General features: G+C 43.9%; 1 protein-coding gene across 1 annotated transcript in view; it reads right to left on the reverse strand.

Annotated features, from left to right (window-relative positions):
• pcdh15b (protocadherin-related 15b) overlaps window positions 1–23,294 on the reverse strand; it is a 214,316-nt gene that overhangs the window by 63,207 nt on the left and 127,815 nt on the right. The window contains exons 21-24 of the mRNA XM_042305961.1: window positions 19,190–19,318; window positions 9,521–9,829; window positions 8,062–8,280; window positions 3,480–3,596 (exon numbers count right to left, since the gene is read on the reverse strand). Coding sequence (XP_042161895.1) covers window positions 3,480–3,596; window positions 8,062–8,280; window positions 9,521–9,829; window positions 19,190–19,318 — 774 coding nt within the window. The remainder of the gene's footprint in view (window positions 1–3,479; window positions 3,597–8,061; window positions 8,281–9,520; window positions 9,830–19,189; window positions 19,319–23,294) is intronic.

The raw sequence follows: 23,294 nt of genomic DNA on the forward strand, positions 1-23,294 counted from the left end.
TTAGAATGAAGAAACATGTCTAAAGATGGCTCATGAATAAACAGAAGATCATAAAGCTTCATGAAATGTGGGATGCCCAACGCGAAGAGACAGCTGACAGATGTTAGGAGAATAGGGGAGCAAAGAAGCGAGGTTAGAGAGAGAGCAACAACATCATTGGACGCCAGAACAACAAGCAGGTCAGAGCTGAGATGATAATGCTCGCTGACGAATTAAGGATCTGTCCTTTTGTGTGGCAAATGTCAAATGCACTTTCATGTTCTATGAATTTGGTAGATCACATGGCTTCACTTACAACACACTTTTTCAGTAGCAGTTTCATGATGCAAAAGATGTAGTTAAACAAAACAGCCCGAACCAGCATTTGCGTAAACGCTTGTTCACTTCCTGTAATTACAGCGAGTTCAACTAGGATACATTTGTTTAAATCACACAGCTCTCCCTTGTAAAGCACAGATTTTTTTATTTGAACTCCTAGGGGATTTTCAGGCAAACATTTCCTTGATTAAACATACATTCTGAATTTAAGTCGTATTGTCCTGATAAACAAAACGACTCAAGTTGTGCTCGAGTTGAGTTCTGTCTCAATAGCTGCTCCTTTTCAATAAACCAACCTAGCACTGAGTCAGCAGAATCTACTATAAAGTACGGCCTGAGAACCCTTTCTCATTTGACAGGAGAGAATCATGATCACAGTAAACAAATAATTCAAGTGTCAGTGTTTGACGGAGGACTAACAATTCTAACTAACAATAACAATTCTGCCGAGCTTCTTGAGATGCTGAGAACAGCCCAGAGCCCAGTTTGTGCTCCGTAGCTTAGCTGGCAGCGAAGACAAACAAAGTTTCCCATCGAAGTTTCAGGCCTGTAACAAATAGTAAATTAGTCTTCCTAGTCAATAGCCAGTCATGAGTAGATTTGCAGTGCCTTCCCTTATGTACTGTAAATAGAGAGAAAGCTACACTTTCATCAACCGATTATTCTTCAGCCTCCACAACTTTCACGGTGAGAGTAACCCTTGCTGGAGTGCCTTGCAGGTGGGGGGGGGATGTCAGGGGGTAGGGAGTTACGGACAGGGAAAGGGGAGGGGGAGAGGGGGAAAGTAGACAGCTCTGACAGGAGTCTCTGACTGCTCCACCATCTGCTGCAGAGGGGTTGAAGGACACAGGTCATGTTGTAAAAATATGCACACAGACACACACACTCTGACAGGAGTCTCTGACTCCTCCAACATCTGCTGCAGAGGGGGTGAAGGACACAGGTCATATTGTACAAACGTGCACACAGACACACCCATATAGTTATGTGACTTCGCACAATTAGACGCACATGCATGCAGACAGTACACGGGCACGGTGCACAGACGCACACACACACACACAATCTCAGGCGGATCATATAATTTAGTGACTAAGCAACTACTCTGCTTATCAGATTGATTAAAAGGGGAGGAAAGTTTCCCTCTAGGGTGGGCTGTTTAATAATACCAGTATAATGAAGGCTGATTGTGTAGCTTGCTTTTGGATTGCGTCAATTGCGTATCACATTTAAAACTTTAGACAAGATGGGATATGAGAGGCGTAATTGAACTCTTGATATCAGAAGCCCAACACTGATCACCCCCCCCAAAAAAAACCATCCCTCCCTGCATGAATACTGAACATTGGGAAGAAGACAAACAGCTTGTAGAGTGCACTGAATTCACCTGTGAGATGTCAGATAAAAGAAGAGAACAGAGCCAAAGAGGATTGACCTGAGTCTCATCCAGCTGTGGCTTGAGTTTTAAAATGTAATATCTCTTTGAAGGCCAACTCGGACATATGATAGATTTCACTACAGAAGCTTATTAAAAGCAGACCATTGCCTCTGAGATGCTAAAGACAGTGGAGGGTACAGTGACATAACATCTGCAGTGTGGACCCCACCCTCCACAGCTTATCTGTCTGCAAACTTGGATGGATGGATGGATGGATATATATATATATAGATATATAGAGAGAGAGCAAGAGAGAGCAAGAGAGGATGGACTGACAGAGAGAGAAACAGAAAGAGGGAGAGAAGAGAAGAGGGGAGGAAGGTTCTCTGCTCAGTCTCCTCAACTGAATTTATGATCAGGAGTGAGCTGTGTGTGTGACTGGGGGGAGGGGGCTGCTTTGAGGTTCCAGCCAGGCAAGGTGCCAGGCAAGGTGCCAGGAAGGCTCTGTGGAGTCTCTCTCTCCCACCCTGTCTCTATCAGTGATTCATCTCACAGCTCAGCTTGAGAACTTGCCTCTCCTGTCATCTCAAAACTGCTTTACATACATCTGAGGGAGAGGAGTGATGCGGTGTGGGGCGCTGGTAGCCCCAGTCCAGCCAGCCAAGCCAGGGCCTCCCACTCATGCAGAGAGATATCACAAGGGCTCACCTCGGCCTGCCAATCCCGCCAGGCGGGAAGGGGTCTCCAGGGGGGCGAGGCTGGACCTCCGCTGGTGCCCTCTACTCTTCCCTTCCTCTCCTCCTTTCTCTTCGCCTTCTCTCTCCTTTTTTCTCTCTTCTCCTCTCCTCTTATCCTCTCCTCTAATCTACCGACTGCTGGGACCATTCAGAATGCCTTCAAGTTAAAAGGTTAATCTCCACATAGTCCTACAGTACCACTATGCCCTACATGTGTGAAAAAAATGATTGCATATAATCTGTTGTTGTTGTTCCACTGCATGTGAATTGATGAATAATATTCGTTCATGAATAACATTTGCTCCGTGTCTTATTTGCCCTGAGAGACCTTAAGGCATCTACCTCTTTGCGCCAATGTGATGGGTGAGTTTGCGAAATCAAGCGTTTACTATAAGGGGAAATGTAATATCATTGTATATTCTGGAACTTGTTGCCGAAGCATGGCTGATTCGCCACGCCTTGGGACGCCGGCTTGGCAACACTGACATTATTTCCTCAGGCCACAGGGCAATGAAATCACACAACACAGTGAGCGTGTAGAATATGCTTCTATATGATATGCAGTGAGCATATTGCTTTCTGCCTGCAGGTCCACCCGAGGCTATAAGATAGCAGAACATGTAGTGATATCAATCTCTCTCATAAATAACCATCCATAACTTATGGCTGAACGAACAAATCCACTAGCACAGAACATAAATAAATGAAAGCTCAAAACAACGAGACTTACCCTACCAACGTAACAATAGCAAAACACACAACAACTCCGTCCGATGTATCTACATTATATCATTAAGCATTCCATCGACGGGACGACTCTGTGGAATACATAGAAACAAGACAAACAAACGCAATGGCAATGTACGAGCGCAGTAGCGCAGACACATAGTGTGTGTCTATGTTTTCTGTTCTCTCCGCTAAATCGCCGGTCCGGGACGGAGATGAGCCAATCATGCTTTCACACCCGCGTTGCCACGGGAGCAGCGACCTGGCAGGCAAGTGACAGTCAGACCCAGAGCAGGGCTGTCACGTTGTTGTCTACTCACAGGGGGGTCTAGGTCCTCTGCATGTACCGTGGTGACCACAGTCCCCTTGACTGCGTTGGGAGCCACCATGCCCCTGTACAACACCTGGCTGAACACTGGAGAGTAGTCATTCATATCCTGGAGAAGGAAGAGAGAAACACACTCATGTAATTAGTGAGTTTCCGAATCAACAGCATTTTTACTAAAAGCCTACTACCACCACCACCACCACCATAATAAAGATACACCTCATGGTAAATGCATCCAGTTGTCAGAATGAAGCTCTGTGAGCTTGATTGAATCCAGCATTATTGTGAATTTGTGAAGTAGCTAGCGCTGTCACTGCTGACGGACATGGCAAGCCATTTTCCTCGGCTACTCCTTTGATTTCCTCTGAAGGACTGGCTGCATTTACAACTGTCAGCCTGGTCTAGAGAGGCTCACATTAACACTTAGGCAAAGCACTAAATCAAAATGGCAGATACTCAATAGGAGATCATGGGGCTTCATTAAGACTGACATGTGCGGCAGAGGGACTGTTTTAACTTCTGGCCTGAGAGAGATCATTAGACCCTGTGTGTGAACCACGGAGACGAAAGCTCTATATGAAGCTTAGCAAACCCCCTAGTACTGGTAGAGGACATCAGCACTCTATTTTCGCCAAAGAAGTGTTCTTTTCCAAAAGACTGTCTGAAGACTGAAAGAGGTCCAATAATGAGTGCCGCTGGATCAGAATACAAAACGTGTTAGCCTACAATCTGTCCAGCGGCTGCTCCGCTATTCGCCCTTAAGACGGAGCAGCCTTGCAATGCATTCAAAAGAGCACGCCGCCTCACAAAATCCAAGGAGAGGCCAGGGCTAGTTCTGGTGTCCAAATTACACCTTCGTCTTCCGGCTACCTCCTGCTCTGAGAATTTACACTGAAAAGTCCTTGATACAGCGCCTAGGCTTGTTAATAAAACTTGGTGGTTGTCTGTCTGTCTAGACAGCAGCTTTCATCACAGTCCCCTTTTATAATCACATTTCCTCTGGATGCTGATTTTTGCTCTGGCTGTCTGGTATAGAATATATATATATATATATATATATATATATGAATTGAAATGCCTTTTTTTTTTGCAAGCTCCAAAACATACAACGCAATAATCGACATCAACGTAGCACTAAAAACACCATAAGGTAGAACAAATAAATCAGTGCACAACATTCACTAAAATGTCGTGCACAACAGCTGCAACACCCACCCACCACCAAACATTCCCCCCCAAAAAATTTCTCATTAGGTTTCCAGGTATTGTAATAACAATGTACGAGTAATGTTTTTTTTCTCGCATAACAGAAAAAAACTGTTCAGTCATCCTGATGATTAGACAATATTGGTTTAAAACATTCGCCTGATGTTGCAAGACCGTTCCCAGAACACATTGTCTTGGGAACAGTCTGGTGGGAACATTGTGGGGACATCACAAAAGATACAGTGCCTTGTAGAAAGTATTCACATCCCTTGACTTTTTTTTCAAGACAAATTGTGTCACAGCCTGAAATTAAAATGGATTCAATTGAGATGCTTTTTTGTCATGTGCCTCCACACAATACTTCACAAAGTCAGAGTGGAATTATTTTTTTCTACATTTTTACAAAGGAATAAAAAATCTAAAGCTAAAATGTATTGAGTCAATAAGTATTCAACTCCTTTGTTATGGCAAGCATGAAGAAGTTCAAGAGACTACCTCATCGCTGTACACCACACATACAATTATCTGTAAGGTCCCTCAGCCGAGCAGTCCATTTAAAACACAGATTCAAATCACAAAGACCAGGGAGGTTTTCCAATGCCTCGCAAAGAAGGGCACTTATTGGTAGATGAGTAAAAATTTAAAAAGCAGATATTGAATAAGTAAAACTGAAAAAATATGTGGCAAAGTAATTCACTTTATGTCCTGAATGCAAAGTGCTTTGTTTGGGGCAAATCCAATACAACACATCACTGAGTACCACTCTCCAGATCTTCAAGCGTAGTGGTGGCTGCATCATGTTATGGGTATGCTTGTAATCGTTAGGGACTGGTGAGTTTCTCAGGGGAGAAAAAAATGAATGGAACCAAGCACAGGCAAAATTCTAGAGGAAAATCTGGTCCAGTCTGCTTTACACCAGACACTGGGAGATAAATTCACCTTTCAACAGGATAATAACCCGAAACACAAGGACAAATCTACACTGGAGTTGCTTACCAAGAAGACAATGAATATTCCTGAGTGGCCGAATTACAGTTTTGACTTAAATCTGCTCGACAATTTATGACAAGATCTAAAAATTTTGTGTAGCAATGATCAACAACAAATTTTAAAGAGCTTGAATATTTTCGAAAATAATAAAACGGGCAAATGTTACACAATCCAGGTGTGGAAAGCTCTTAAAGACTGAAGGTACCCAGAAAGACTCACAGCTGTAATTGCTGCTAATTGAGTGTATGTGAGTCAATACATGGTTATTGTAACATGTATTGACTCACATACACTCAATTGGTATTTGGTAGCATTGCCTTTAAAATGTTTAACTTGGATCAAACGTTTTGGGTAGCCTTCCACAAGCTTCCCACAATAAGTTGAGTTAATTTTGGCCCATTCCTCCTGACAGAGCTGGTGTAACTGAGTCAGGTTTGTAGGCCTCCTTGCTCGCACACGCTTTTTGGAAAAACTTTTTTTTCAAGATCCAAGTTAAACAATTTAAAGGCAATGCTACCAAATACTAATTGAGTGTATGTAAACTTCTGACCGACCCACTGGGAATGTGATGACAGAAATGAAAGCTAAAATATATCATTCTCTCTACTATTATTCTGACATTTCACATTCTTAAAATAAAGTTGTGATCCTAACTGACCTAAGACAGGGAATTATTACTAGGATTAAATGTCAGGAATTGTGAAAAACTGAGTTTAAATGTATGTGGCTAAGGTGTATGTAAACATCTGACTTCAACTGTATTTGGAATTGATGCTTGAAAAGGTTAACCCCTTATCTGGCACGAAACTATATCTATATACACATTATTTCCATTCATTTTTCAAACTGGTACTGGGGGATATTCAGACGAGTCTGGTGAGGCTTGTGGGCGTCCTAGAGCAAAACAACCAGACAACGACGTGTTCGCGAGAGTCTCATCTTTTTATCGGGGGGTGTCAGAGTAGGTTGCCGTCCCAAACTGTTCGGACGCTACAGCCTATTTAGTGAGAATACTGATTTCGGGTTTGTCTCATGGTCTGACAAAAACCACTCTAGCTCTGCCACCATTCACCGCAGATGCAGAAGTGCGACATCAGCGGATGAGGTGGATTGAGACACATCCAATGCAAAAAACAGATCTCTATACCTTAAACGGATGGGTTTCGGTGGGGATTTTTTTATTCTGCTAATTGGGGTCGCAGAAATCTATTCTAGAGGGTTAAAGTCATCATTGGCCTCATGGTGAAATCCCTGAGTGGTTTCCTTCCTCTGCGGCAACTGAGTTAGGAAGTTAGGCCTGTGTCTTTGTAATGACTGGCTGTATTGATACACCATCCAAAGTGTAATTAATAACTTTACCATGCTGAAAGTCAGCTTTTTTTTTTTGCCTATCTACCAATGGGTGCCCTTTTTTGCAAGGCATTGGAAAACCTACCTGGTCTTTGTGGTTGAATCTGTGTTTGAAATTCTCTGGGACTTTACAGATCATTGTATGCGTTTGGGTTGATGTTATACTCTGTCATTGCACACAGAGTGAGTCCATGCAACTTATTGTTAAGAACATTCATTACTCCTGAACTTATTTAGGCAAATTATTTAGACAAAGGGATTGAACACTTGAATACTTAAAAAAATATATTAAAAAATTCATCTGTAAAGATTTCTAAAAACATAATTCCACTTTGACATTATGGGGTATTTGTGTGTAGGCCAGTGACACAAAAATCTAAATGGAATACATTTTAAATTCAGGCTATAACAAAATGTGGAAAAAGTCAAGGGGCGTGAATACTTTCTGAAGGCACCGTAGCAGATAGAGCTAAGTAATTACATTAATGGACACTGACTGAGTAATACAGCCTCGTTTAATGTGTAAAACCACATCACAAGCCTGATCAGTGCCCACTCTTCTACTGGTCTAGGAGTGTCATGCAGAGGCCAACGGCGGGCTAATCTCCATACAGCTCGTGTCTGGTGCTTAATCGCCTGAATCATAATACATCAGATGGCCACGATACTGACAAAATAGAGCCCTCACAAACCTAATGATCATCCAGACATCAAATATCCCAGCACTGTACTACAATATCAATCTGTCTTTCATCGGGCAAGGAGAAATGAGAGGTACTGAGGATCATCCATCTCTCTTTTACTCCGTGGTGGTGAGAATGGCTAGTGGTTTTAGACCAGCGAGAGAGCGAGAGAGCGAGAGAGAGAGAGCGAGGAGCCATGTATTCATGAAAAATTAGTTTCACAGGTCTTCTGCATTTTTCCTTTTGAATGATGAAGATGGCTTGTGAGTGATAAACAGCCCGGTGGCCTAGCTGATGGGTCCCTGCTATGGAGGCGGCAGAGGGAAGGTACAGTCGTTTCCTTACCGTTATCTTTACAGTGACAGTGGCCAGGCCTGGGGGCATGCTCCCTCCACTGTCCAGGGCTTCCACCACAAAGGTGTGGTCCGTGGCTGCCAGGGTCTCAAAGTCCAGCGTCTGCAGCACAGAGAGCTCTCCAGTCACTGGGTTGACAGCAAACAATTGCCTGGCCTCCAGGGTCCGTATACGGAAGGTGACGTTGGAGTCCAGGTCAGAGTCTTTGGCCTAGAGGAGAGGAGATGAAGAGATGGAGGAGGAAGGAGTACTGCGGGTAAGAAACAGTTCAGTGTCCTGTATTAGTGGATCTCTCGTCTATGGGACTTGAAGTAACTTGTACTGTAGTTATAAATAGGTGTATGTAAGAAACAGTTTCCCTATTAGCTAAGAACACAACAGCCAGAAAATTACACAACGTTACAGCATGAATCTTAAGTCTCTTATTCAATAGGCAATCATAAAAACAAAAGAATCGAGCAATTCTAGTTTCTGGCACTCGTCAGTCAAATCACAATGACAAGCAGTAATAACTACTCAAATCCATTGTTAGGAGAGACCTCTCTCCTGACAATGGATTCACCCCTGCGTCTGTGTGGGTTGTGCATGTCGTTTTTTCAAGTGGAGGTATGCGTTTTCAGGTGGAGTGTGTAGGGGGAAGAATAGCTGTGGGCCTACACACAGATAACCCCCCCTGACCATGCCAGTTCAGCCATTAGTGGCTCCACTAATCTGTCTACAATATCAGCCTATCAGCAGGCTCGGTGTGGCATGGGGAGCGACGGGAGGCCACGATGATGAGAGGTTTGACACTGCTAGGGGATCAGTGCACTAGGACCAGACAGACACTGTCACTGTCACGTAAAACTGTCAATCAACCAACCCAACCTGAAAATGTCCATGATTAGCCTCACACAGGGAGATGTGACTGGTCTCCTCAAAACGGTATTCTCTGGGCTGACTAACAACAAATAACCACAATTCTAGATAGTCCAGACGATATACTCAACTTTTGGATCAAAGAAGAAGCATGTTCTTGGAAAATACAAATAACCACAATTCTAAAGTCAGGTTCTTAGAAAACAAGCAGGATTCCAATTAACATAATTTCACCTCAGAGAATAATGGGGGTAAAAAAAGATCCTACTCCACTCAGCTCCTGTTTGACCTTTCCTGAGTGCACTTGACTGAATAGTGGGCCATGTAAAAATGTCCAAGTCTGAGGTTTTGATATCCTCTGTCAATATGCTCTAGGCTATCCATATGCCTCCTGACCTTGTGTGCTTTGATGTACTGGAGGATGCATTTGGACTGTGGAGCGTTTGAAGTAGTAAATACACCCCTGCCTTGTGGCTCCTGAGTGTCCATGGAGCATGCTGTGCACTCTTGGACACACACATGCACACACGCACAGGCTGGCAATCACACATACGCACATACATCATGCACAAACACACACACACAAACTCACAGTAAGCTGCAGGATGACTGTCTTCTTAGGACTATTCTCCGGTAGATTGACCGTATAGGATGGTTGTGCGAACACCGGGCTGTTATCATCCACATCCAGCACGGTCACCGACAGAGTCAGCGTGGTCCTCCTGGGGTCCTCCACCGCTCCGTCCTCCGCCTCCACCATGAGGTCATACTGACCCCTGACCTCTCGGTCCAGAGGCACGGCGGTGGAGATGGTGCCATTGGAGTTGACCCTGAAGAGGTCGGCGTGGTTGACTAGTCGGTAGCGCACCTGGCCATTAACCCCCGCGTCTGGATCTGTGGCCTGGGTGGATGGATGAGTGGGTGGGTGGGAGTGGGAGGGAAGGAGACAGGGGGTTAGACCCTCCATATCAAATCAAATCAAATGAAATGTTATTTGTCACAAGCGCCGAATACAACAACTGTAAGGTGTTCACCTTACAGTGAAATGCTTACTTACAAGCCCTTAACCAACAATAACGGTTTTGGGAAATACCCCCACCCCCCCACAAAAAGTAAGAGATAAGATTAACAAATAATTAAAGAGCAACAGTAAATAACAATAGCGGGGCTACATACAGGGGGTACCGGTCCAGGGTCAATGTGCGGGGGCACCGCTGTTGAGGTAATTGCGGTTATATGTACAAGTAGGTCGAGTTATTAAAGTGACTTTGCATAGATAATAACAGAGAGTAGCAGCAGCGTAGAAGGGTGGGGGTGGGGGGGGGGCAATGCAAGTAGTCCGGGTTGCCATTTGATTAGATGTTCAGGAGTCTTCTGGCTTGGCTTGGGGGGTAGAAGCTGTTTAGAAGCCTCTTGCAACTAGACGTTCCGGTACTGCTTGCCGTGCGGTAGCAGAGAGAACAGTCTATGGTTGGGGTGGCTGAAGTCTTATACAATTTTTAGGGCCTTCCTCTGACACCGCCTGGTATAGAGGTCCTAGGGGGCAGGAAGCTTGGCCCCGGTGATGTGCTGGGCCATATGCTCTACCCTCTGTAGTGCCTTGTAGTCGGAGGCCGAGCAGCTGCCATACCAGGCAGTGATGCAACCAGTCAGGATGCTCTCGATGGTGCAGCTGAAGAACCTTTTTGAGGATCTGAGGACCCATGACAAATCTTTTCAGTCTCCTGAGGGGTAATAGGTTTTGTCGTGCCCTCTTCACGACTGTCTTGGTGTGCTTGGACCATGTTAGTTTGTTGGTGATGTGGACCCCATATGGCAGGCATCATGCATACGTAAATAGGGAGGAACTCTCACGCACACATGCAGACATATACACAATACACACAAGCACGCAGGTAAGTGCACACCCCCCCTTCACACACACACACACACACACACACACACACACACACACACACAAACAAACACACAGAGATGCACACACGCACACGATGAGACACCTCTTTCAACAGCAGGGAGAGAGCAGTACACAGATCACAAGCAGACAGCCTTACACAGGTACACAGTGTTACAGTTGAACCGTCTCTTCAAACAGCCTGTTGTGTCCTCTCTGTAATGCAAATGGAGGATTTTTTTGTGCCGCAAGTTAAGCAGTTCTGTCTGTATATCGTAGGGATTGTATTGTATCCATACAGCATTAATCCTACCATTTCACTCTGGATTTGTTCGAGATTGAAGACAGTGGTTTTCCAATGCACACTAATGAGCTAATGGAACATATCGCTCATGGTGAAACTGTGTTGTGTGTTTAGAATTGTACTATGCTGTTCCATTGTAGTATATCCTGCATCTACAGTGGGGAGAACAAGTATTTGATAACCCGCAAAATCGGCAGTGTTTACTACTTACAAAGCATGTAGAGGTCTGTAATTTCTATCATATGTACACTTCAACTGTGAGAGATGGAATCTAAAACAAAAATCCAGAAAATCACATTGTATGATTTTTAAGTAATTAATTTGCATTTTATTGTATGACATAAGTATTTGATATATCAGAAAAGCAGAACTTAATATTTGGTACCGAAACCTTTGTTTGCAATTACAGAGATCATATGTTTCCTGTAGTTCTTGACAAGGTTTGCACACACTGCAGCAGGGATTTTGGCCCACTCCTCCATACAGACCTTCTGCAGATCCTTCAGGTTTCGGGGCTGTCGCTGGGCAATACGGACTTTCAGCTCTCTCCAAAGATTTTCTATTGGGTTCAGGTCTGGAGACTGGCTAGGCCACTCCAGGACCTTGAGATGCTTCTTACGGAGCCACTCCTTAGTTGCCCTGGCTGTGTGTTTCGTGGTCGTTGTCATGCTGGAAAGACCCAGCCACGACCCATCTTCAATGCTCTTACTGAGGGAAGGAGGTTGTTGGCCAAGATCTCGCGATACATGACCCCATCCATCCTCCCCTCAATACGGTGCAGTCGTCCTGTCCCCTTTGCAGAAAAGCATCCCCAAAGAATGATGTTTCCACCACCATGCTTCACAGTTGGGATGGTGTTCTTGGGTGTTCTCATCCTTCTTCTTCCTCCAAACACGGCGAATGGAGTTTAGACCAAAAAGCTCTATTTTTGTCTCATCAGACCACATGACCTTCTCCCATTCCTCCTCTGGATCATCCAGATGGTCATTGGCAAACTTCAGACGGGCCTGGACATGCGCTGGCTTGAGCAGGGGGACCTTGCGTGCGCTGCAGGATTTTAATCCATGACGGCGTAGTGTGTTACTAATGGTTTTCTTTGAGACTGTGGTCCCAGCTCTCTTCAGGTCATTGACCAGGTCCTGCCATGTAGTTCTGGGCTGATCCCTCACCTTCCTCATGATCATTGATGCCGCACGAGGTGAGATCTTGCATGGAGCCCCAGACCGAGGGTGATTGACCGCCATCTTGAACTTCTTCCATTTTCTAATAATTGCGCCAACTGTTGTTGCCTTCTCACCAAGCTGCTTTCCTATTGTCCTGTAGCCCATCCCAGTCTTGCGCAGGTCTACAATTTTACCCATGATATTCTTACACAGCTCGCTGGTCTTGGCCATTGTGGAGAGGTTGGAGTCTGTTTGATTGAGTGTGTGGACAGGTGTCTTTTATACAGGTAACGAGTTCAAACAGGTGCAGTTAATACAGGTAATGAGTGGAGAACAGGAGGGCTTCTTAAAGAAGAACTAACAGGTCTGTGAGAGCCAGAATTCTTACTGGTTGGTAGGTGATCAAATACTTATGTCATGCAATAAAATGCAAATTAATTACTTAAAAATCATACAATGTGATTTTCCGTCTCACAGTTGAAGTGTACCTATGATAAAAATGACAGACCTCTACATGCTTTGTAAGTTGGAAAACCTGCAAAATCAGCAGTGTATCAAATTCTTGTTCACCCCACTGTATGTTCTGTTACTGTAGTAAAGGCCTACACTGCACGTATCTCTGCATTTGTTGCTAGAAGTGCATCATTATCCAGGTCCTGTGCTCTGCTCTACCCTGATAGCTCTCTTATCTGGCTCTGATCACAGAGGTTCCCTGCATTAATCATCAAGGTGGTAATAGGGAGGCTGACTCTGCACCCATTGACTCCAGACTTGAAGGCTGAAGCCAGATGACATGAGAAGCCAGGATCACACAGAATTATCATATCATCCCTCTGATGACTTTGTAGGAACACGACTCTGTGATCCCATTGAACAAAGGAAGAGAGTAACTTAACATCTCACCTCCGGATTGGGAGCTAAAAGTAATTGAAAAACGGAAAGAAATTTGATGTTGAAAATTTCATTTATTCTACTAAAAGGCAAGTAATAATTGACTTTGGAGGGCGTAAAGGTGTCACACCCTGATCTGTTTCACCTGTCTTTGTGCTTGTTTCCACCCCCCTCCAGGTGTCACCCATCTTCCTATTATCCCCTGAGTATTTATACCTGCGTTTTGTTTTTTTGTTGTCAGTTCATCTTGTCAGGTCTTACCAGCATTCTTTCCCGCCTTCCTGTTTCTCTAGTTCTGTTTCCTAGTTTTTCCCGATTCCGACCATTCTGCCTTCCCTGACCCTGAGTGCCGTCCTGTACCTGTCGCACTCTGACCTGATTACAAACTTCTGCCTGCCCTCGACCTGCCCTTTGCCTGCCCTGTGTTTCTAATAAATCATCTGAGAACTGTACTATCCGCCTCCCGTGTCTGCATCTGGGTCATATCATTATTGTGATAAAAGGGAGAATGGACACAAAAATATTTATTTTCAGAGACATTGTTGGAGTCGTACAGAACATTTATTTTCCACCAGAGAATGAAATACATTGAGGAAATGTAAATGAATCAATCTTGGTGGTAATACTGAGACAGGATCAGTTTGTAATTTTCATAAAAATAAAAATGGAGATTGCCTTCACTCAAAGCATATTGCAATGCGGTGCAAAAAATTGAAAACAAATACGGAAATGCTGCCCCTGCTGTTGTTGTGTACGGGAACACAACATCCTGCAGAAGATCAGTAAGATACCATGAGAATAATAAGGAACATGTTGACTCGACTGAAGTCTGAAAACCCAATCGTCAAGCCAAAATAATGAAGATAACTCTCCAGTCAGTGAGTTCCAGGCATGAGTTCAATACATTTCTATCAGCTGCTAAAGCAACCAGGACCTTGTTATGAAAGCATTCACCTTCTCAGCAATGGTCGACTTTGGGCATAAATGCTAAATAACGGCTTTTACCTGTGTGACTTATCAATGCACCATCATACCAGTTAATTTAAAGAATGTTTTTTTTTTAAATGGATAATGGATCAATAAGATATTTGGCCACAGAAGTGCCATTTCTTACCGATCTCTACAGCTTCCGTCCAAAAACAAATCCTGCGAAATGACGTCAACACTACAAGTGGCTAACTTAGCTAACGAACCAGAATGTCACATCGATGACGCACCAAATGCACACCACAATAAATTGAGAAAGAGGAGTTGGACCATTTTTCGTGCCCAAAGTCGACCTTTAAAAGTTAATGATTTGATCACCCTGCTACAGGATAACTTTTCGGCAATGCAGGAAATAAAATAAAAATATAGTGCATTTCAAATTTCAGACTTGATTTTTCCTTACGAACATTTCCAATACTTACAGTTGAAGTCAGAAGTTTACATACACTTAGGTTGGAGTCAATAAAACTCGTTTTTCAACCACTCCACAAATGTCAACGATTTTTCACATCCTGTCTGAATGACGTGCCCAAAGTAAACAGCCTGTAGACTACGGTGTGCAACTGCACATGGGGACAAAGATTGTACTTTTTGGAGATATTGATATTTCACATCTCATTTTTCTTACAATTCATCAGAGAACATGCACAGTGCTCCCGTTGTCTTATATTGTTGCCTTATAATGTGTTTACCTGTTTTTACCAGATGAAATTGCTTCTTCCAATTATTGATATCTCTGGTCTGATGAAACAAAAATAGAACTGTTTGGCCATAATGACCATCGTTATGTTTGGAGGAAAAAGGGGGAGGCTTGCAAGCCGAAGAACACCATCCCAACCGTGAAGCACAGGGGTGGCAGCATCATGTTGTGGGGGTGCTTTGCTGCAGGAGGGACTAGTGCACTTCACAAAATAGATTGTATCATGGCGAAGAAAAATTATGTGCATATATTGAAGCAACATCTCAAGACATCAGTCAGGAAGTTAAAGCTTGGTCGCAAATGGGTCTTCCAAATGAACAATGACCCCAAGCATACTCCCAAAGTTGACAAAATTCACCCAATGTATTGTGGGAAGCTTGTGGAAAGCTACCCAAAATGTTTGACCCAAGTTAAACAATTTAAAGGCAATGCTACCAAATACGAATTGAGTGTAGGTAAACTTCTGACCCACTGAGAATGTGATGAAAAAAATAAAAGCTGAAATAAATCTCTACTATTATCCTGACATGTCACATTCTTAAAATAAAAGTGGTGATACTAACTGACCTAAGACAAGGAATTTTTACTAGGACTAAATGTCAGGAATTGTGAAAAACTGAGTTTAAATGTATTTTGTATGCAAACTTCTGACTTCAACTGTATAATCCACATAATAATTAACATTTCATGTTCCTGCAGGATTCTTTTCCAGCTGCAGCAAACTGGCTCAAATTAAGATTCTACATCGGTGAAACCTGAATCTATGCCCCCCGACGAACCATCAAACAGGGAAAGCGTCAATACAGGACTAAGATTGAATCGTACTACACTGGCACCAACGTTCGTCGGATGTAGCAGGGCTTACAAACTGCAAAGGGAAGCCCAGCTGAGAGCTGCCCAGTGACACAAGCCTACCAGACGAGCTAAATTACTTCTATGCTCACTTCGAGGCAAGCAACACCGAAACATGCATGAGAGCATCAGCTGTACCGGACGACTGTGTGATCACGCTCTCCGCAGCCGATGTGAGTAAGATCTTTAAACAGGTCAACATTCACAAAGCCGCAGGGCCAGACGGATTACCAGGACGTGTACTCTGAGCATGCACTGACCAACTAGCAAGTGTCTTCACTGACATTTTCAAACTCTCACTGTCGGAGTCTGTAATACCAACATGTTTCAAGCAGACCACCATAGTCCCTGTGCCCAGGATTACTAAGGTAACCCGCCTAAATGACTACCGACCCGTAGCACTCACGTCTGTAGTGCCCTCAAAGCTCATCACTAAGCTAAGGACCCTGGGATTAAACACCTCCCTCTGCAACTCGATCCTGGACTTCCTAACGGGCCACCCCCAGATGGTAAGGGTAAATAACACATTTGCCATGCTGATCCTCAACGCGGGGGCCCCTCAGGGGTGCGTGCTCAGTCCCTCCTGTACTCCCTGTTCCCTCATGACTGCACGTCCGGGCACGATTCCAACACCATCATTAAGATTTCCGATGACAACAGTGGTAGGCCTGATCACCGACAACAACGAGACAGCCTATAGGGAGGTAGTCAGAAACCTGTCCATGTGGCGCCAGGACATCTACCTCTCTCAACGTGATCAAGACAAAGGAGATGATTGTGGACTACAGGAAAAGAAAGACTGAGCAACATTCTCTGAGACAGGGCTGTAGTGGAGCAGGTTGAGAGCTTCAAGTTCCTTTGTGTCCACATCACTAACAAACTAACATGGTCCAAGCACACCAAGACAGTTGTGAAGAGGGCACGACAAAACCTACTCCCCTTCAAGAGACTGAAAGTATTTGGCATGGGTCCTCAGATCCTCAAAAGGTTCTAAAGCTGCACCATCGAGAGCATCCTGACTGGTTGCATCACTGTCTGGTAGGGCAAATGCTCGGCCTCTGACCGCAAGGCACTACAGAGGGTAATGTGTACGGCCCAGTACATCACTGGGGCCAAGCTTCCTGCCATCCAGGCACTCTATACCAGGTGGAGTCAGAGGCAAGGCCCTAAAAATTGTCAATGACTCCAGCCACCCTAGTCATAGACTGTTCTCTCTGCTACCGCATGGCAAGTGGTACCAGAGCACCAAGTCTAAGTCCAAGAGGCTTCTAAAGAGTTTCTACCCCCCAAGCCATAAGACTCCTGAACATTGAATAAAATGGCTAGCCAGACTATTTGCATTGCCCTCCCCCCTCTCTTTTATGCTGCTGCTATTCTCTGTTTATTATCTATGCATAGTCACTTTAACTCTACCTACATGTACATATTACCTCGACTAACCGTGGTCCCCTGCACATTGACTCTGTACCGGTACCTCTTGTATATAGCCTCGCTATTGTTATTTTACTGCTGCTCTTTAATTATTTGTTACTTTTATTTATTTCCTTTTTTCTTTTTAGTTGTTGTAGGTATTTTAAAAAACTGCATTGTTGGTTAAGGGCTTGTAAGTAAGCATTTCACTGTAAGTTGTGTTGTGTTCCGCACCTGTGACAAATACAATTAGATTTGATTTGATTTGCAGAGACTCTGAGCTATGTCTTACACCGTTCATCACACCAGAGCCCACCTGGTAAACACTACAATATGGGGATAGTTTCATTATCTAGTGAGGAAGAGAGGGCATGCTGAGCCAGAAAGAGTACAGTGATTTCTGCTTCACTTGTCTTTGAAGCTCTCGCTCTCTTTCGTTAAGTGAAAACAGTAATGTGTCTTGATGGCTTGATAAGCAGAGCAAAAGGCCTCTCAGGAGCACAACACTGAATGTGCCAAGTCAACTCATTTGTCTTGCAGACAGTACCTTGGATCACATGGATCAACTTTACTAATATTATTATTATTATTATTATTGACAGGACATGGACATAAATCAGAAATGTTGCATAAATAACACCATAACACACATGGTGGTAACCCACCACCTCTACTAATATCCATTTCAGATAGGAAACGCCACACGTATTCGTTTAACCATTTGTTAGTCTTGGCTTCGTCGTGGTGGCTGGCTTCCAGAGCATACACAATAATTACAAGCAGAGTCCAAACAGGTGGAGGCCGGGGTGGGAAAACAGAAAACAGACTGGCATGGCGAGTCGCGCATGTTACAACAATAGCGTGCCACCGAGAACGCCAGCGCATAGTGTGCACGTGGCAGCCATCAGAGAATGTAGGAGCAGAAACCTGGTCCACTAAATAGACTGCCACATCGGGGTATGATGAATCTAACTGGTGCAATATCAGCCGACGCAAACAATCGGGCTTCCTGTATGAACCTGCTGTGCTCGATGCGTTCCCAGATTGAGGAAGAACTTGTATTCAACAGATGGATTAGCGTTTAGTGTTCCATAAAGGCTTACTCGTTTCGATGCACATGTTGTTGCAAATCCCACTTGGCTGATCATATACTGAGACAGTATGGGTGAAGTGCTGATCACACATACACACCAGAGTGTGTGCATCGATCATCAATTATTCCCAGCAGTCAATGCAGCTCCAGCCACTTTCCCTCCAACTCTTCACCCAGGTAAACATTAATCTTATGATCCACAACACAGCGGTGCGCAGTACTGCGCCGCGCAACACCACACAAAGCCGCACGACTCCCTCCAAAGATGTCTGCCTGCATTATCCTCCGCTTATTCCACTAACAATCCCCGGCCCTATTAAACTACACCACTAATTACAACTCCTCGCAGCTTAACAGAGCCCAACAAAGCTACTCATTATAGAATGTCCCTGAAGGTGACAAATTATTTAAATTACATTTATTAAATTGGAAAATGATTAACAGTGGAGCGGGCAGGGAGCTCGCGGGGGGCCATCAGCCGCCTGGGCCCGCTCTGCTCTGGGCCTCCTGGCAGCTGGGCACACATGCTGGGGGGGATCGTCAGGCCGAGCATAGAGTGGGGCCATTGGCACTCGGCCATCACCTCCCTGCGGGCCTCTGATTACAATTAGCCAAATGGGACAGGGAGAGTCAGCGGGAGAGAGCCACCAGAGCCACAAAGGAACAGTAGGGTGTACTGCTGCAGGTCAGGTACAGATAAGTTAAATCGCATGGGACAGACTATTTCAATGTCAAAGGCCCCATGGACAGTATGCCTGCTTATACAAGCTGCAATTTACATGTTGATAGATTCAGTGCAACAGAAACATTACTCTACAGGGCAAGCCAGCAACAGTACACTGACTTACTCATCAGACAGATCTTAACATGAGTGCATTATACAAGGGGCTATGTATGAGCCAGCAATGTGGACGATACAGTAAATGCCACACGGTAAACAGTGTGGCATACATAAACGCAGACTTACCTTTACTTGGCCCACAAAAGAGTTGGCCTCCTCCTCTGTAACTGTTACGTTTTGGGGCATGAGTGGATCGAAGATGGGGTCATTGTCGTTGACATCAGTGACCACAACATTCACAGTAGCCGTGGAGGTCTGGAAGCGCAGGATAAAAACAACACAGTTATTGATCTCTGCTTCGAACAAAGCCTCTGGCAAGAGCAAATCAGCAGGAGTTCTTTCTCTGAAATAGTAGCTTAAAAGCACCGCAGACTTCTCCGTATGTCATGCCTGACCCAATCAGCATGTGCGTGAATACATTCTATGTCATTCTTAAACTCTCTAATCAAATAATACATTTGGTTTCATTATTCAGGGCCAGGGTGGGTTTTCATCAACAAATCCACTTGTTTCCTGATTAACTGCTATAGCTCTTGCAATAACGCTGATGTATTTGCATTCGCCATCGTGTGATGAATGACAAATCTCCTCAGCTTTAGGTGAATTAGCATTTTTGTGTTTGATATGACAACGAGATGCTCCCAAACACAACACATTTAGTTGTAGGTTCTTTCAGACGGTGCATCATGTCGAAATTATCACTTGATTAACAAGACTAGTGAGCCGTGTAGATATAGCACATTAAATCTCTTCAGAAAGCAGGATATATCATGACACAGGGACGGCAATCGCAGTACCCGGCTCCGGATAATCTTGAGCTGGCTACGAGAGCATCCTGTGACCATAGCGACTTGCAGTCTATTATAGAAAATAAAACATGGAGTTCAAGGCTTTTATAAAACTGAATTAATCAAATCAATGCCCTTTTGACTTCTAGCTGCACGTTTCCCCCCGATAGAAGAACAGAATCCAGGAAGCTCATCCAGGTCAACAGGTGCAGGTAATCACATTCGATTTTTTTTGTCATTTAGCAGACGCTCTTATCCCAGAGCAATTAACAGTTAGCGCATCCATCTTAAGATAGCTAGGTGGGACAACCACATATCACAGTCATAGGAAGTACATTTTTCCTCAATAAAAGTAGCTATCAGCAAAGTCTGTGCTAGTAAGAAAAGACAAGTGCGAGTGTTAGTGCAAAGAAGGCAAGTTAATTAATCAAGGTACTCCATCACACTACTTAATGTGGAACTGACACATATTTAGTACCATCAAATCTTATTCAAATATGCTCATATAATGTACAACCTAGGGAAGAATAAGACAACATTTTTCATCGTGTGAGAAGCGAGCACATAGAATGTCACGTTTTCATACATTTCATAGAACGTTTGGAAATGACGTAGAGTCAGGAATTGGTGAGCTTTCTAATAGTAATATTAATGGGAAAGCAGCCATGCGCGTCGGGCCATTAATAGAAATGTAGTAAATATAAACGAATACAAACTTGTCGGTCTTGTCCTGGGCCAGAATCTACACAGACCGGTGTGCCATAACCAATCACTGCTAGATTAGGCAAATAAGCCATGCCAACAGCACTTTGATGTTGCACTCCACTGGACAGGCAGCGGAACAGCGCAACATCTCTCCTTCAGTCATTTTAGGTTCTAGCTAGTTAAATGATTAGCTATCAAGTCATATAGCTAGCTTGCTAAATAAGTAGACCATACATAATAGATAAGGTATAGCCTTAACCACATCGCTACTGCATCGCTAGATCGATTGTGTTGAGGCTCCCAATCACTGCCCTTTTTGTCAGTTTTTGTCCAAAGTTTTGGTTTGAGTGAAACTGATGCTAGTTCAAATCCTGCCTCCAGACAGAAAAGAAAATCTGGTAACAACAGCTCCCCAGGCGCACAGTGGCAGCCCCCTGCACCTTTCCAAAATCTGTATGTGTTTTGGAGCGGAAGTCAAATTTTGGTTGGACCTTGTGTGCAATTGAACAATAAAGTGATCTGAAATTTAACTTTTTTTAAAAACCTCTTATGAAATTGGTTTTAAAGCACAAACTGCAAACGTGATATTTTAGACCAATATACTGATTATCTGTTTAGTTAAACGGTGTCAGATCCACTTTAAGCCTGCTTTCTATAGAGGTGTGGTATTTAAAAGCCAACATTTCAGTGTGGAAAGTTAATCTGTACATAACCCATCACCGTGACTTCTCTTGAATTTAAAGTGATCCTGAACCATTTCCAGACCGTGGGAGGAAGGAAGAGTGATCACTGCCGGTCATCTAACATCTCAGCCCTTAAAAGGTTTCATCCGTGGTCTGTGACGCTACAGACTGACTGGGTGTGTTCTTACTGACGGACTGTTTCACAAATATGATGGATTCTCCAATTAGCTCGTTTTTAGGCTGGCGGTATCAGAGCAGAACATTTAATAAGGCTCTGGGCCATCATGTTGATGCTGATTAATGAGGTCTGTGATGGATCACAAGACCAAAGCCCCCAATCTCCTCCTTTGTGAAGAAACTGCGGCCATCAAACAAAACACAATATCCAAACAGGTCAATTCCTCATTGAATGGCCAGATAATACAGTAATTGTCAGAGCCAGACAGATGGTTGCATCATTCAGAGGTTCTCTGTCTTTTGTCTAACAGCCCAACGATTCAACATTTTTTTTTTAAACAACCAATTACAGCACAGAATAAATTAGCAACCAGTGGGTCGTTAGGCAGATAGAGTTATAGCTAATTCCTTAGCGGTGGCTCTTGAATTCACACCGGTAACCCAAATCAGGCCGTACGTTAGAGCACCAGCCTACGGGAAAGACTAAACCGCCATTAGCCCAGAACATATGGCTTCCCTTCGTCAGCGGAAGAATGGAGGGGAGAAAAGTGTGCAGGTGTGCCCTCACAGCAGGTCGATCCCTTCACTTTGCATCATCCCTTCCTAATGTCTCACTTCCTCATTCTCTTCTCCGCATGTAGCTTTGAAAGAACATCAAAAGATATTCCTTCCCACGACACACCCAGAGGAATGAAAAAGTGAGGAATAATCCAAAAAGAAGGTGTGTGTTATTTTCCACTGTTTTGTCATGTCAGAAAGAGCATTTGAGAGAGGCTGGGATTATTCATGAGGCGTAACTTCATGATGCAAAACATCTCTGCGCTACAGGAAACATTTACTAACATTTAGCGAGGAGGGGTAGTAATGAGTGAACTGGACAAATACATAGGAAATTCAGGACTATTGTTTGACATGAAAACAATGGTGCACAGCATGTGCACTTTGAAAAAGGTAAACAATCACGCTTTGTGTAGGACCAAAACTGCATTTTCTCTTCAAAGTGGTAATCAGCAGTAAAAACAATAACAAGGCATACTCCCTGCCCCCCATTTAGTAAAATGCTAAGGGATGGGGTTGGAGAGTGTGACCACTCTCAAATTCATAGACCAAGTAAAGGATACAAAAACTGGACCATCCATGATATCAAAATGACAGCTTTAACCATGTTTTGAGGCTATATAGCGTTTGTTAATATTTACTTTGTTTAAAAACATTGGAGGAAAAAAGGTTTTGATGGGGTACGACAGTTGAACTAAGCTCACGAGGCATTTATAAGTCAAATTCTTCAAGAATCAATGAATCAATGAATCAATGAACATCCATATAATTAAATGGATGTTCAAAGATGGATGTAAGAACTGATGATTGCCCCTTTAAGACCAAACAGTACAACCAGTATTTATCATCTGTAACAGAGTGTTATCTGACACCTCTGATATGACTCTATAATAGATACTGTCGGTCTCCCTCTCATGTGGTCCTCATCAGATAATATTGGCTAGCCCCGGGCCCTCCAGGCCCCTCTGGCACACCTGCAGGTGCCTAGAGAAATACACGCCCCATCCAGTAGGAAACATCACCAGGAAGGGAGGTCAAACAGTTCTGGAGAGTCAGTGACAGTGGTGTGTGTGTGTGTGTGTGTGTGTGTGTGTGTGCGTCTGTGTGTGTACGTATGTTGTGTGTGTGTGTGTCTCCTAAGCCAGAGAGCCTTCCCTAGTCCCTACAGGACTGTTTATTAGCTTGGCTAATGACCAGCTGATTTGGAAAGGTCAATGAATTTTAAAGGCCTCAGTCTCTGCCTTTACCCTACCCGCTCAGGCTGCAGTTTAAACTTTGCTCAATGTCTTATAGAATAAGTGGAAACGTGGAGGGCACAGA

This window comes from Oncorhynchus tshawytscha, linkage group LG25, assembly GCF_018296145.1.
Source record: "Oncorhynchus tshawytscha isolate Ot180627B linkage group LG25, Otsh_v2.0, whole genome shotgun sequence".
Classification (NCBI taxonomy): domain Eukaryota; kingdom Metazoa; phylum Chordata; class Actinopteri; order Salmoniformes; family Salmonidae; genus Oncorhynchus; species Oncorhynchus tshawytscha.